The sequence below is a fragment of the Lates calcarifer genome, unplaced genomic scaffold, assembly GCF_001640805.2.
Source record: "Lates calcarifer isolate ASB-BC8 unplaced genomic scaffold, TLL_Latcal_v3 _unitig_3768_quiver_2616, whole genome shotgun sequence".
NCBI classification, from domain to species: Eukaryota; Metazoa; Chordata; class Actinopteri; family Centropomidae; genus Lates; species Lates calcarifer.
This window is the reverse complement of record NW_026116512.1, coordinates 1-14,287: the sequence shown is the minus strand read 5'-3', so window position 1 is coordinate 14,287 and position 14,287 is coordinate 1. Positions and strand designations below refer to the sequence as shown.

At 39.8% G+C, this 14,287-nt stretch overlaps 3 protein-coding genes across 3 annotated transcripts; all 3 read left to right on the top strand.

The window, feature by feature from the left end:
* Window positions 1-649: 649 nt before the first annotated feature.
* On the top strand, window positions 650-6,060 carry LOC108894643 (allantoinase, mitochondrial-like). The gene is given in 12 exon segments (XM_018693303.2): window positions 650-1,578; window positions 1,760-1,911; window positions 2,473-2,587; window positions 2,692-2,718; window positions 2,720-2,839; window positions 2,946-2,991; window positions 3,380-3,473; window positions 3,587-3,773; window positions 3,876-4,014; window positions 5,447-5,619; window positions 5,699-5,731; window positions 5,822-6,060. Coding segments are annotated over 12 exon segments (1,383 nt in total). The 5' UTR covers window positions 650-1,431; the 3' UTR covers window positions 5,972-6,060.
* Window positions 6,061-6,765: 705 nt separating this feature from the next.
* On the top strand, window positions 6,766-11,401 carry LOC108894644 (alanine--glyoxylate aminotransferase). The gene is made up of 11 exons (XM_018693304.2): window positions 6,766-7,113; window positions 8,240-8,432; window positions 8,520-8,584; window positions 8,671-8,771; window positions 8,860-8,930; window positions 9,055-9,139; window positions 9,226-9,324; window positions 9,456-9,525; window positions 10,750-10,845; window positions 10,974-11,102; window positions 11,204-11,401. Exons 1-11 carry the CDS (start codon window positions 6,955-6,957, stop codon window positions 11,309-11,311), a joined length of 1,176 nt encoding a protein of 391 aa, XP_018548820.1. The 5' UTR covers window positions 6,766-6,954; the 3' UTR covers window positions 11,312-11,401.
* Window positions 11,402-12,897: 1,496 nt separating this feature from the next.
* LOC108894642 (thymidylate kinase-like) lies at window positions 12,898-13,797 on the top strand. The gene is given in 3 exon segments (XM_018693302.2): window positions 12,898-13,117; window positions 13,120-13,191; window positions 13,338-13,797. Coding segments are annotated over 3 exon segments (240 nt in total). The 5' UTR covers window positions 12,898-13,062; the 3' UTR covers window positions 13,451-13,797.
* The last annotated feature ends 490 nt before the right edge of the window (window positions 13,798-14,287 follow it).

Genomic DNA, 14,287 nt, shown 5'->3' with positions numbered 1-14,287 from the left:
GGAAGTGTGAACTGTTACGCCAGCGTGTGCCCTGCGACCTGCGTTGACCCCGCGGTTGCCGGGGTCCCGCGGTCGCCGCTCCCCCGACGGACGCCGGGTGCGAGGGCCCGTTCAACGCTGCTCGCAGCTTTAATTTCATGTTATTTTTAAAAGGTTATCTTCGTCTATATCTCTGTGGGTTTGCATTTTTTCACATTTGAGATATGTGTTTGTTTTTAAAATCTCTTGTCAAAAATATTAATTTGTGGTTTCTATAATCCATAATTAAAAGAGGATCCAAAAATGTGAAAAATAAATGTATGTATGAATGCATTTTATAATGTAAATCCCATGTTTATAGCTGTGGATCTGTTTCATTCTCATCGAACATACTTCTTCACGTCAACATTTTAAAGGGCAAGTTCACATTCAAGTGTGTCTCAAAACAGTGGTCACGTGTACATTAAACTGAACATTTCTTGTGTTCATACAGACCCTTTATAATGGGCTTGAAGGGTTAATAAGTCTCTAACAGACTAATACACACTGTATATTCCAGCGTCACAAGCAGAGTTTCAGGGGCAGGATTACACCCCAAGCATGCAATTATAGCATCTCTGAAAACTTTCCCTGGCACTGCAGCTGTACCACCCCTGTCATCACCATTCTTGTGCATTTCAGTTGTCTCAATACTTGCTCTTGTGATTTTATTCTTTTTGTTAGGGTTGGTGGATTCAACGTCTGTTTTCCATCTGTTCTCTCCCATGTTCTCCCCTCACTCTGGTGTTAAGCGTTTGTCCAAAGTCTGTCTGTGTGTCATTAGCTGGCTGAGACTGACCCACTTCTTCATTCCCACCAACCCTGCTACTCAGCTGCAGATCATCACAGTTGAAAGCCACCTCCTACCTTCCACTTAGCTAGTGTGTTTTTGAACCCTGGTGTGGTAAAAGGCCACAGCTGATTCTTTGCCTTGCCTCAGATTCTAGTTAGTTTTGTCTTTGCTGAACCTGTTGATTTTCCCTTGCCTGTCTCTCCTGTGCTGCAGATCTGCCAGACCATCATGTTTCTGTCCAGCCACTCATCCAGCTCAGCCTTTGCCATGGATAGCACCTTCCAGTACCCCCCATAGCACCCACCCAGCTTCCTGGCCATAGCAAGACGGAAATCAGTTTCCTTCGGCCATATAACAATCTCTGCCTTGAGCCTGACCCCTCTCCCTCAGTGCACAGACTTTGCCTGGCCTGTACAGTGTAGTTTTAGCCCTTAAATGTAAAGTATCACCTAAACTGATGTGCATCAGCCATGAACAGTCAACAAATGCAGATACTTTGAACTGTTTAGTAGGGGGTGGTGCCTCAGCACTAGGCCACTGAACTGTCAAAAGTGTATCTACAGTGTAGAAGCAGAGTTAGGAGAGTGTACTGTATTCATTAACATTCAATAAAAGCAGACATGGAGCTCGGGTCAGTGGTTAGTGCTGTGAGGAGTAAGAGGGTTCTAATTGGCAATGATGTCCGTCCTGCTGTTGTCATCATAAAGGATGGGAAAATCCACCAAATACTCTCAGAGAGCAACTTTTCTGTTGGTGTTGGCTGTGAGGTAAGCTGTCTCGCACTGATCTCAGTTCAACATACTCCTCCTTGTGGAATTAAAATGGGTATATAGTGAGAGACGATGGAACAGCCTGTAAAGTTATATGGGCAAATGTATTGACTTAGCACTCTTAATAGTATATTTGCACACAAATGTCTGATCATGTTATTCTGACCTGTGATTGCAGGTGTTGGATGTGGGTGACAGTGTGGTGATGCCAGGCATTGTAGATAGCCATGTTCATGTCAATGAACCAGGACGCACCTCCTGGGAGGGTTTCTGGACCGCCACCAAGGCTGCCGCAGCTGGAGGGGTGACAACTATTGTTGACATGCCGCTGTAAGTTGGAGAATTCCCCCTCCTAAAAGCAGTCAATACCCACTGTGGAAGGTCACTGGTCAAGGTGAAAGCAGATTGTGAAATACATGTTTTACCTGTCAAAGATCAAATAGTTATTATGTATCAAAGTGGTTCATGAGTTACATTCATGTTTTTCCTGCAAACTACCCGTATCTGTATAAGTGTAATGTATGTAACATTATGATTTTCACACTTTTATTCCTTGAAATATTATTTTCTTTATGTACAAACATGACCTTTTCTCAAAAGTAACCATAATCCATTTTTTTGCTCAGGAGTTTTTGTATTATTATTTAAAGCACTTAATTAAACTTCTGGTTTCATTATGATGAAGTGTATTTGCTGCTTTTGTCAATTGTCACTCTTTTCACTGCCTTAAGCTTTTAGCTGGTCTCTGGTAAACTAAGCTACATAAAAGTTAGATATTTAGGACTATATGTGCTCCTGTATTTTGTGTTATTAGAAATACATTTAGATCATTCAGACTTTAAGTTGCCAGCAGTGATTTTTTTTCTTTTTTGTTTTCTAAAATTCCCTCAGAAATAGCATCCCTCCAACCACCACACTTGGCAATTTTCATGAGAAGCTGCGGGAGGCAACGGGGAAGTGCTTTGTGGACACAGCTTTCTGGGGAGGAGTGATTCCTGGCAATCAGGTGGGCCTACAGTGAAACAGCTTGGACAAAACTGGACATATTCTCAGCCAGATTGTGCTGAATTAGGACCAAAGCAAAGATTGACAGTAGATGTCTCTTTATAGTTAGAACTTCAGCCCATGATCCATGCCGGGAGTGGCTGGCTTCAAATGTTTCCTCATCCATAGTGGGGTGGAGGAGTTTCCCCATGTGACTAACTGTGATCTACATGCAGCCATGAAGCAGCTGCAAGGCACAGGAAGTGTCCTGCTGGTAATTCACTGACTGCAGCATCCATAACATGAACCATACTTTGATTATCAATGTTTAAATAAAGTGCAGTCATGTAACTGAAATATTTTTGCTTTGTCTCCTCCAGTTTCACGCAGAGTTAGATGTTCAGCAGACAACAGAGGAAAGTGGTGGTGAGAATAATTTTATCTGTCTGTCTGTGGCATACTGTATTATTGTAGTCATGTATAGGTACATGTGTTGTGATTTGAGTGAAGTGACACAACAACATATTTTAACTTCCACCTATAGTGGCTTCAGTTTCCACTATTTCTTTTGGTTCAGTTCACAGGATATTTTTGGCAGTAACAGTGATAGTAAACTATCTGCAGGGCTATGTAGGGGCAACTACAAATGTGTTTTTGTTTTATGTGAATTGACCCTTCTAAGAAAATCAACTACAAACTGTACCTCCTATAATACTACAGTACTGATATTACACTGGTGTAAGTCAGAGAGTAAATTAAATAATTTGTTTTTAATAATAAATACTGATATGTTCCAAACCTTTTTCCATGTCAGACCCTTCTCAGTACTCCACCTTTCTGGAGTCCAGACCAGATGTCATGGAAGTAGAGGCTATTCGTACAGTCACAGAGCTCTGCCTGCAGTACCAGTAAGAACATGATCATGGTATCAAACAACCATGTTATGATGAATAATTTCTGGATAGGATTTGTTTGTGTCTGTAGCACTGATGCTGCAGTTAGTTACCTTTCTCTGCTCCAGGGTGCGGTGCCATATAGTTCACTTGTCTTCTGCAAAGCCACTGAAACTGATCCAAAAGGCGCGGCAGGCTGGAGCCCCCTTGACGGTGGAGACGACCCACCACTACCTCAGCCTGTGTGCAGAGAACATACCTGCAGGGGCCACACAGTTCAAATGCTGTCCCCCCATCAGAGGATCTAATAACCAGGTAACAGGATGCAGAGTAGATGAAAATTTGACTATTTTAAATTTAAGCATTTTCACTTATTAATCTCTGATTACTAGTAGATAATTGATTATGCTCCATCAGGAGCAGTTATGGTCAGCACTGAAAGCTGGGCAGATTGACATGGTGGTGTCTGATCACTCTCCCTGCACCCCTGATCTGAAGAAACTGGATACCGGAGACTTCAGTCAGGCCTGGGGAGGAATTTCTTCACTACAATTTGGTAACTACAGACTAGTAACAGACATACTTTTTCCCAGTGGTGCAACAATAAAAATGTATTTCTAGCAGTAACTGTGAACGTAACATTACTCCTTTATATTGCAGTGACTCAGGACTGTAATATTATATCCCAACTATAACCTCCACCTGTTGCCTGGTTCAGTAAACTGATGTCAGCCATTTTCCAGGATGTCCAGCTACCAAATTCATTCACTGCAGTAGATGTTCAGCTCCCTTAAGGTCCCAGAGTGCACTGTAAAAACTACGGCTACTGACGGAAAATGTTTCTACCATGCTGCAAATATGTCATACTATAAAGACCAAAGGTTTGCTTGTAGTGACAGTAGACAGTTTTTTAGTTTGCAGCCATTAGAATCAATGATGCATGCTAGCTGGCACACCTAAATCATACTTATTCAGCAACAATATAGAATTGTCAGTAATAGTATATCTATTGACTATTGTCAGTGCTTGCTCATTAGCTTACCTAAATCAAACAGAGCCCTTACACATTCATTATTTGCAGCAAAGTTTCATGCTTTGACACCTCTGTCAGCTGCAAGTGCTGAGCAGTATATAAACTTAATTTCATATTTTTCATGATGTTTAGCTAATGTAACACTGGGCGTACAAGGTTTGGTGTGATATCATGGTGCACTGTCTCAAAATTGCGTCAAAGGTCACTGGCTCATCAGTGCCCATGTTCATTGAACTGGGGGTAAGTGCCTGATTCAATTCATTATATGATTCACTCTACTGGAGAATGATATGGGACACATTGGTGGAGTGATGATGTCAGGTAACACTACTCTTTGAGGATTTATATGATGAGTGTTACTACCTGAGTGAATGGTTTTAAGCTGTGAATCTGAAAATGCACCAGAATCACTGTAAAGTCTCTACGGCTGCTGTCACAAAGCCTGACAGTTTTCACATTATTCTCTGTCTGTGGAGCAGATCCAGGATTTGTCTCTTATGACAAATCCTCTCTGCTGCTCAGCTGAAGGAAACACTGGTTGAAATTCACAGAATATGACAGGTCTATGTAATACCACAGGAATAATATATGCAAGTTTTTAGGGTGGATTTGTTGTTACCTGCTTCCCTCCTACCCCAATAATCCATTTGACAATTACACACACCGGACAAAGTTCATTGGGAGGTAAACAAGAGCTGTGTGCCAGTTTAGAGGACAGAACAATCATTTACTGATCTGACACACAGTCACAGTCTGACACAAGGAAGACTTTAACGCAATGTTTTAGTACTTCACCTCATAGAATAATGACACTGCTGACGTGATTGTACTTACAGCAGATGAAAGAATGAATGGATGTAAAAATTGTGAGAAAACTCCATAAAGCATTTCATATTTGATTGGTGTCAACTCAGGTCGCTACAGAATAGTTTATTACTCTCACCGTGTTTCCCAGGTTTGCCTCTGTTCTGGAGTTCAGCCAAGAAGAGGGGCTTTCAGCTGTCTGATGTGGTGAGGCTTCTCAGCCGGAAAACCGCCCAGCTCTGTGGTCTTGACAACCAGAAGGGCAGCCTTGGCCCCGGCTATGATGCCGACCTGGTTATATGGGACCCAGAGAGAGAATTTGAGGTCAGTATAAGGAGTCCATACCATTAATACTCACCAAACCCTGAAACAGCTTTGTGTCAGTCTCTGTTGTACTTTACAGATTCAAGAGGGGAGCATACATCACAAAAACAAGGTGAAAAAAAAATGATCAGGACACATATAATGAATAAAAGGTTTGATGGATCCAGCACAGATTTTTGACGATGTGGTCATGTTTGTGCAGATAACTCCTTACCTCGGCATCACGCTGCAGGGAGTGGTGTATGCCACCATCCTCAGAGGACGGCTGGTGTATAAAGAAGGTTCCTTTTGCCCTGAGCCTCTGGGGAAACATCTCCTCATCCCTCAGAGGAAAAATCAAGCCCAGCTATGAAGCATTACGATCATTTCTCTCACATCTGATGAATGCTTTTCACTATGTTTTGCTATCTCATTTCATTTGCAATAGAACTGGGAACACCTGCTGGTTTAACAGATGGTTATGACATTTTAGTAAACTCATAATAGTGTCGGAGCCTGAATGAGGATACAGAGACTTCAGTAAATACAAAGAAACACAATATTAACAAATCAGATTTTTAGACTGTCTTTATGGCACACAAGGAACTGTATGATTTACACATAAAACCTCTCATCAACTCAGCTTTTCATCCCTGACAGTGAATGTTTAGGGCATATGGATCAAACTGGGTGCAACACATTAGAACAACTGAACCTTGAAAAATAATAAAACCCTTCCATCCATTCGCCTCGTTTCTTCTGCCTTGATTGTCTTACCTCTTACACTAAACGTGAGAATTCTGACAATACAGCACTATTTAGTGTGAAACCTAATGGTGAAACCCCGTATTACTGGTGCAAACTCACAGTATTGCTCATATCCTGAAAGGATTTCATTTCACTTTTACTATGCTTTTCCAGATTTTCCAACAGTGTTTGAATTTTATACACTGTCCAAATATTATAATGAAATCTACTACAATAATATAAACTCAAACTTGTCATTGCAGGGTGCAGAGTGCATTTACACAGCCTGGAACACTGTCTGTTAACTGGGGCAAAAGCATAACAGTGTAATAGTTAATCCTGGAGAGTCTGCAGTCAATAATTAACATTTGAGGACATGCTGGAGGACTTCCTTATCAGTAAAACCTGGGAAAGCATCAAACTACCTGAGCTCAGAAAGCAGTGAGTGTTGACAGAAGAAGAGGAGATAAAAGCAGGGAATGTTGTGACACACTCCTGACCTGAAGGCCTCACTGGTCAGACAGAGGGGGTGTGCTCAGCTGGGGCTTTACTTGATTTGTTTCCACTGGCTCTTTGTGATTTTGCTGTGCCTGTTGCACCGTTGGAAACATGTCGTCTGTCTCTGTACCTCCACCAAAATGTCTGCAGAAACCGCTGTCGGTTCCACATCGTCACATGTTTGGACCAGGACCTTCCAACGTTCCTCCTCGCATCTTGGAGGCAGGGGCCAATCCTGTCATTGGACACATGCACCCAGAGATATTTGAGGTAACTGTGAGTTTAACACAAATTATGTGGATAAAACATACAATTTGCATCTGTCTGTCACAAAACTGGCTCCATGGTGCACAGAATAACAATTACTTTGCCTCAAATATGGGATTACACTCTCCCTCACTATTAAAGTATTGTACTTTACTTGGGTAATTCTGTTTCATGCTTCCTTGCTTCTTCTCAAGTTTCAAAGGGAAATATTGTGCATTCTACACTCATATTTATCTTATTTCACAGATTTAGTCACTGGATACTTTGTAAATAAAGATTTTACAGACAGATGATTTACCAATTAAATATGCTGCAGTTTTATGGATTGTATTACCCAACATATATTGTATTTATATAGTAGTTAAAAATAACCTCCACCACAATCAGCAGCAATTAAAATGTTGCTTTTAAGCTGATGTAATAATAATTTGATAATATTCATACACAATAACTTAACACTGTCTGATTCCACATAATAAACGATTTTACTTTTTTAATTTGATGTATATTTCAAAAGAAATAAATTGTACTTCTGTACTTTGTATGTAAGACTGAAACCTGAATAATTTATACACTGTGGACACTTTAAAATACATGCTGCTACAGCCAAGCTATCTCTTTTGGTTAGAAGTCTTTATTCAACAAATACTCTTGTGTGTGTGTTCCTGCATATGTTTGTTTGTGTGTATGTGTGTGTTACAGAGAGAGAGAGAGAGAGAGGGAGGGAGCGAGAAAATGCTTAAAACTAGGGTTATAAGATTAACTGGTTAGAGCTATAAACTCTCAGAGAATAGTGAAATATACTCATCATAGTTAAACCCAGGTAGACATACTTAAGTGTATGTAGGCTATGTTTTTTTATGAGCAACAAATTAAAACTTGTACATATTCAGTTTGATTTAACAAAGGAAGAAACCTACTACTATTCACATTTAAAAGGATGGAACCTGAGAATTACTTAATCAGTAATCAGAATTGTCACTTATTGATTTTCTGATCCTTTGATTTCTAGCTTGATTGTGCAGATTTAAAGGACTGCAGCTCCTGATGGCAACAGGGTAATATAGTAAAAATCATATATTTCTATTTCAACTTTTTTCTCACCCAAACCTTTCATTTTACATCACAGATAATGAGTGACATCAAAAGTGGAGTCCAGTACATGTTTCAGACTCAGAACAGTATGACTTTAGCTGTGAGTGGCACTGGCCACACTGCTATGGAGTGTGCCATCTTCAACACAGTGGAGCCTGGGGAGAATGTGCTGACTGCAGTGAATGGCATATGGGGAGAGCGAGCAGCAGAGATGGCAGAGAGGATAGGTACTGTACTTTGAAAACAGAATCAAACAATTGATTAAAAATCCTGAAAAGAATACTGACAGAATACCATGTATGTCAATCCAACAGGTGCCAGAATAAATACCATTGTGGCACCTCCTGGGGGCTTCTTCACTAATGTAGAAATTGAACAGGTATTGTGTCCTCACACTTCATTCATCAATTACTCATTTCTGTCAAAGATGCTGTCTGAACCACCTGTACTGTTATCTCACTGTAGGCCTTATCAAAATACAGGCCAGTCCTGTTCTTCCTTGCACATGGTGAATCTTCAACAGGAGTCCTGCATCCTTTAGACGGCATCGGACAGCTGTGTCATAAGTAAGACACAATTCACACACCTCCATCGTCATTACATCTGTAATTAAAGATAAGCAGATGATAGCAGATGTGTTATTTGTGCCTACAGGTATAACTGCCTGTTTCTGGTAGACTCTGTGGCTTCCATGGGAGGAGCTCCTCTATACATGGACCAGCAAGGTTCAGTGTTAAATCCTGCCCAACACTTCCAGTCTCTCTGGTGCAGCTGATGCAAATATGTGTGTGCTGTGCTACATTATCTGTTTTAATGACATCATTTTTTTTCAAACATATGTATGTGCAGGGATAGACATCTTATACACAGGCTCTCAAAAGGTCCTGAATGCCCCACCGGGTACTGCACCCATCTCCTTCAGTGAGAGAGCATGGTGAGAACTGCATGTACTTGATATGCCTGCAAGTAATAGATTAAAAGTAAATTACAACATGTTTTAAAGTCTGAATTTGACCACAGTCAGAAAATATTCAACCGAAGGACAAAGCCTGTGTCATTCTTCTTGGATTTGAGTTGGCTTGCAAACTACTGGGGATGTGATGGCAAACCATCGAGAATGTAAGTCAGTCTTGTTTCCTGCAGACAGGAACTGATTATCACATCACATCATTACATTTCAAACAGTGGTTTCATCTTTAGCCGCACTTGCACTATTTCTGTATATTGTCGCCTTCATTTCCTCTCTATAGATATCACCACACAGGTCCAGTCTCTGCTTTTTACTCTCTGCGGGAGAGCCTGGCTGTCCTTGTGGAAGAGGTGGGACGTGATTGAAATATTTTGATTTAGCATTTTGTCTGGAGCTCAAACAGCTCTGTAGAGATAGCCATTGAGTGTATGCATGTTTCCTATGTCCTATGTTCCCCAGTTAGGCAATCTGTTACACACATTAATCCTGCTATTGAGTTTAAACTGTTTCAGGTTAAAATATTTCATGACTATTATCTCTTTTTTTAACAAATATAAACTCTGTTATGATTTGGCACTATACAAATAAAACTGACTTGACTTACCATTTTCCCCTAACCCTAAGCAATAACAAAGTTTTCTCTGGGTCATACTGCGGTGCTGGGGAACAGAGAAGCCCTTTTAAGTTCCCACAATAGCCCATGTCATATTAATAGAAGACAGAGCTGGGGAACATCTTTTTCAGGCTCCCATTATGTGCTAAGTATATAGTGTTGGGAACATTGGACCCTTTGTCATGTTCCCATCATATGTCATACTGTACATCTGGGGAACATCAGACCCTGGGGATGTGGGAATGGCTCCCCATTGAACAGGTAGAACAGCAACAAAAAATATACCATTCCACCTCTGTGCCATTATCTAGCTTTTGCTGTGGCATGGAGCCTATGTACAGGCAAAATTAGTTTTACAAGCTGAGCACTGTTGTAGCAACATGTTATTTTGTACCATGCTAGTACCATGGCTGTAGGGATGTAAATGTTGGTTTGGTCTGTCCACCACTTTGGTCAAGACTGAAATACCTTAGTAACTATGAATGAACTGCCATGAAATTTTGTACTGAAATTCATATTCCCCAGAGGATAGATCTGACTGAGGATAATCCACTGACTGACTTACACTATAGTTAGGTCAAAATTTCAGTTTCTCCAGTTCTGTGGTTTATGACCAGATGCTGCAAAACTAATGCCATTCCCATCAGCCTCACTTCTACTTGTGTTTAGCACTAATTAGCAAATGTTAACATACTAAACTAAGATAGTGAACATAGTAAACATTATACCTTTTAACATCAGCATGTTAGCATTGTCATTGTGAGCATGTTAGCATAGCATTGCCATTTAGTACAGCCTCACAGATCCATTAACACAGCTGTTGACTCATAGTGTTGTCATACAAAAACCCTGAACAGTGTACTGAAAATTAACATACATAATGGAAATATGGGTCATGTGTAAATGGTCATCCATTCTTTAATGTTTTGTCTGTTTTTATGATATGTTTTCTTCATCAAAGGGTGTGGAGAAGTCCTGGGAGAGACATCAACAAGTGGCTGAATATTTCCATGCAGGCCTAGAAAACATGGGTCTCAAACTTTTTGTCAAAGAAAAAGTGAGTTTCAAGTTTTAATACAGCCATTTACACATTTATTCAAATAGCTGTTACAACAAGAAAAAATAATTATAAATTAAAATGAGAAATGGGGGAAATGTTAAGTCTGACTTAAATGGTTGTTACAGAAAGCAAGACTGCCTACAGTTACCACTATTGTTGCTCCTCATGGGTATGACTGGAAAGAGATCACAACCTACATCATGAAAACACATAATCTGGAAATTTCTGGAGGACTTGGACCATCAGTTGGCATGGTAAAAGATTATGTACCTAAACTCTCACTTCTTTACTGGTTGTGTTTGCCCATCAAGAAGTCTCGTGTAGCTTTAATCCCAGATGTTTCTGGTCTTTTCAGGTGTTGCGTGTGGGATTGATGGGATGTAACAGCAGCAAGGCCAATGTTGACATGGTGCTGGCAGCACTGAAGGATGCTCTGAAACACTGCCACAAGAGCAAAGTGTGACATGGTGTTGTTGGATGTTGGAATCTTGAATCTGTGCTACTATTATAAGCAAGAGATTATGTATAAGAAATAAATGATTATTCTCAGTAACTGTCTTGAGTGGGAACATTGGGCTTTTCTTCACAGTGTTGTGGTATCTTCTGCCAGCACCAGCTTGTGACCTACAGACTGACATGACAGTATTCACCTCTAAATGGTATATTAGATACGTTCTACATGCACAACAGAGAGACCCTATCCTGTCCCGCTAACTAAATCTTTACATTTCTGGGTTTTCTCATGGTGAGCTTCTTTCATCTCACTGAAAACCCCAAACATGGTTCTGTTTTTTCTGCCCATTTAAGAAAAAAATAAATAAAATAAAAAAAATAAAAAATGACAAGCTGTATCTTGAGCATGTCACACTGGCTAATGGTTGAAATTATACATTGCCATTGGAAAAAGGTCTGAATCTTGCCCTTCAAATACTCCCTAGCGCACAAAAATTACTTCATAAATACTACTCACCTACCTTTGATCTCAAAAAAATATCAATACCAAATTCTCAATTTCGCAAATTCAGCAATCTAATGCCTATGAATTGTGGATTTATTTATTATGTAGATATATTAATTTGTTACATTTGTGATATCTAAACTCTCAAATCTTACAAAAGGAAACAAAAATAAAACAAGAAAAAATCATAAAGGTAATTTAATTTAAGGATTTAATATTAAGCGTCTTCAGCAATAATAAGATATAATTATGCATGTGCTCCTGTTTGTTTATGAAAATCAAGTTTTTAAAAGAATAGTTGATGACTACATAAAAAACTTCTGTGTCGAAAAAAAAATCCCAAAACAAACAAACAAACAAAAATTCAACACTACCTGAACAGGATAATCTTCATGAAGGTAGGATTTTATTGCAGGAGTGTTGAGTCAGACTGCATGAGTTTTATCTAGGTACTGAACAAGCTGCCAACTGAGTGTATGGATAATGATGTGTCCATCGTCCAATCAGGCCAAGTTGATCAGAGAAGATCTAATATGGTGTTTGAATTTTTTCAGTGTTATTTTAAAATTCAGAGGCTGGGAATAAACGTAAAATTTTGTTGGATACTGGCACCAAGGATAATGAATCAACATAGATTAATATGAGGTATATAATGGACATTCTACTTGGAAAAAAGGGGAAGATGGAGCAGTGAAAAAGAAATTATCTTAACTTTGGCAGAATAAGTGGGATGAGGACAGTAAAGGCTCAGCATACTGGAGTACAAAGCATAAAACACATTGTTAAAGGAAGAAGTAGAAGAGAGGAGATGGTTCTATCTGGATTAAGGTTTGACCACATAGTTTAAGTAAGACATTATTTTTATTGGGAGAAGTACAATCACAACTATTTGCACACTGTAATATAAACTGAATTAATAGATCTCTTAGTTAACACTGACTATTTAATACGATGTAGTGGGTTTTTTTCATTTGTTGTGTATTATTATTATTATAGACTAATGTAAACTACCATGGGTCGTGCTCTACGTACTCCGGTTCGGTAGGTGACGGTATGTAAATTGGTTTTGCAATCCGCCAGAAAACGCGAAGAAGAAGGCGGAAGTGCGTCATTATACTTCTATGTTGTCAGTTTTTCAGGGAAAGGCGGGTAAATGGTGGGGGGAAATTTAATGTCTTGTTAAGATTTGCAGAATAGTTTGCCCGTCTTTGCCTTTCTGTAAACGCCAGGACAGAGCTGATAGACAGCCGGGTGTCATGGCGTGTAAAAGAGGAGCTCTCATTGTGCTGGAGGGGGTGGACAAGGCGGGAAAACGACACAGTGCAACAGACTAGTTCAGGCGCTGCAACAAAGTGGTCGGCCGGCAGAGATGATGAGATTCCCCGGTAAGGTGTAATTATTTGTCACTTTGTTGGGCTTAACGTTACCATTGCTGTGGTTTTAGTGCCTGAGCAGGAGTGTAGTGTAAGATGGACATTTCACTACTATGCAGCGTTAATATGATGTGCCGTGGTGTGGTTTCCTGGTGCAGATAGGACTACAACAATTGGAAAACTGATCAGCGCCTACCTGGAGAAGAAGAGTGATTTGGAGGACCACACGGTGCACCTGCTGTTCTCTGCAAACCGCTGGGAACTGGTGTAAGACTCTTGTTTTATTGTTACTTCATGGAAAGCAGAAACGACACACTGTTTAAAAAACTGAATTATAAGGCTGTCATTAAGGGTTTACAGTAAATGAAAATAGTAGATAACACTAATAATAGGTAAAAATGTCAGCTATGAAAAAGGCCTAAATTTATTAAATACTCACCATTAAGAGTAAGTTCACCCAAACAATGCGAGGATATGTTTGCCTTACAGTTAGTTTTGTAGATAATGTTAGGTGATTTTGAGACTAAACTTGTTTGAGAAAGAGAGAAGAAATTAGAAAATGTCCTCACCGCCGTGCCGTTATCCTGTGTTGCTTTGCCTGCAGATTTTAAAAAAAACTGCAGGGATTTATGGGACAGCTCTGGTCTGTACTTGTGGTGCCAGCTGTCCAGAAGATTTCTTGTTTGCCAGTGTTTTTTAAGATGTAAATCCAAAAGCATTTTAAAGTTAAATTTCAATCATTTAACATCAACAAAAAATAACACATTACTCTGTGTTAGCGCTCCTCCCGCTGTCAGAGACACGAGCCAGTGCCTAAGATACCATCCTGGTGCCTTAAATATTCACTAAAACACCAACTGTGCATTGATCCACTGCTGAAAATAGCCCCTAACAAATGCAGTACTTATTCCCATTAGAGTAAGGTTTGCTATAAGCTACAGTATCAAGCTGTTAAATTATGTGGCAAGGTCTTGTTGTTGTTGTTGTTTTAATTATATACTTGTGACCCATTTGGACTTGAGGCCTTGAGCCATAGACAGGTTTGGGAAGTCTGAACATATTTAAGACAACAAACTCAAAAACAAATTGAAGGGTTTGGTCTTTTTAT

What these genes read in the sequence shown, in the direction of transcription:
- LOC108894644 (XM_018693304.2), top strand. Translation starts at nt 6,955, where the DNA reads ATGTCGTCTGTCTCTGTACCTCCACCAAAATGTCTGCAGAAACCGCTG. An exon ending in TCTATACATGGACCAGCAAG is followed by an intron (nt 8,931 to 9,054) that starts GTTCAGTGTTAA and finishes ATGTATGTGCAG; the next exon opens with GGATAGACATCTTATACACA. An exon ending in TCCTTCAGTGAGAGAGCATG is followed by an intron (nt 9,140 to 9,225) that starts GTGAGAACTGCA and finishes ATTTGACCACAG; the next exon opens with TCAGAAAATATTCAACCGAA.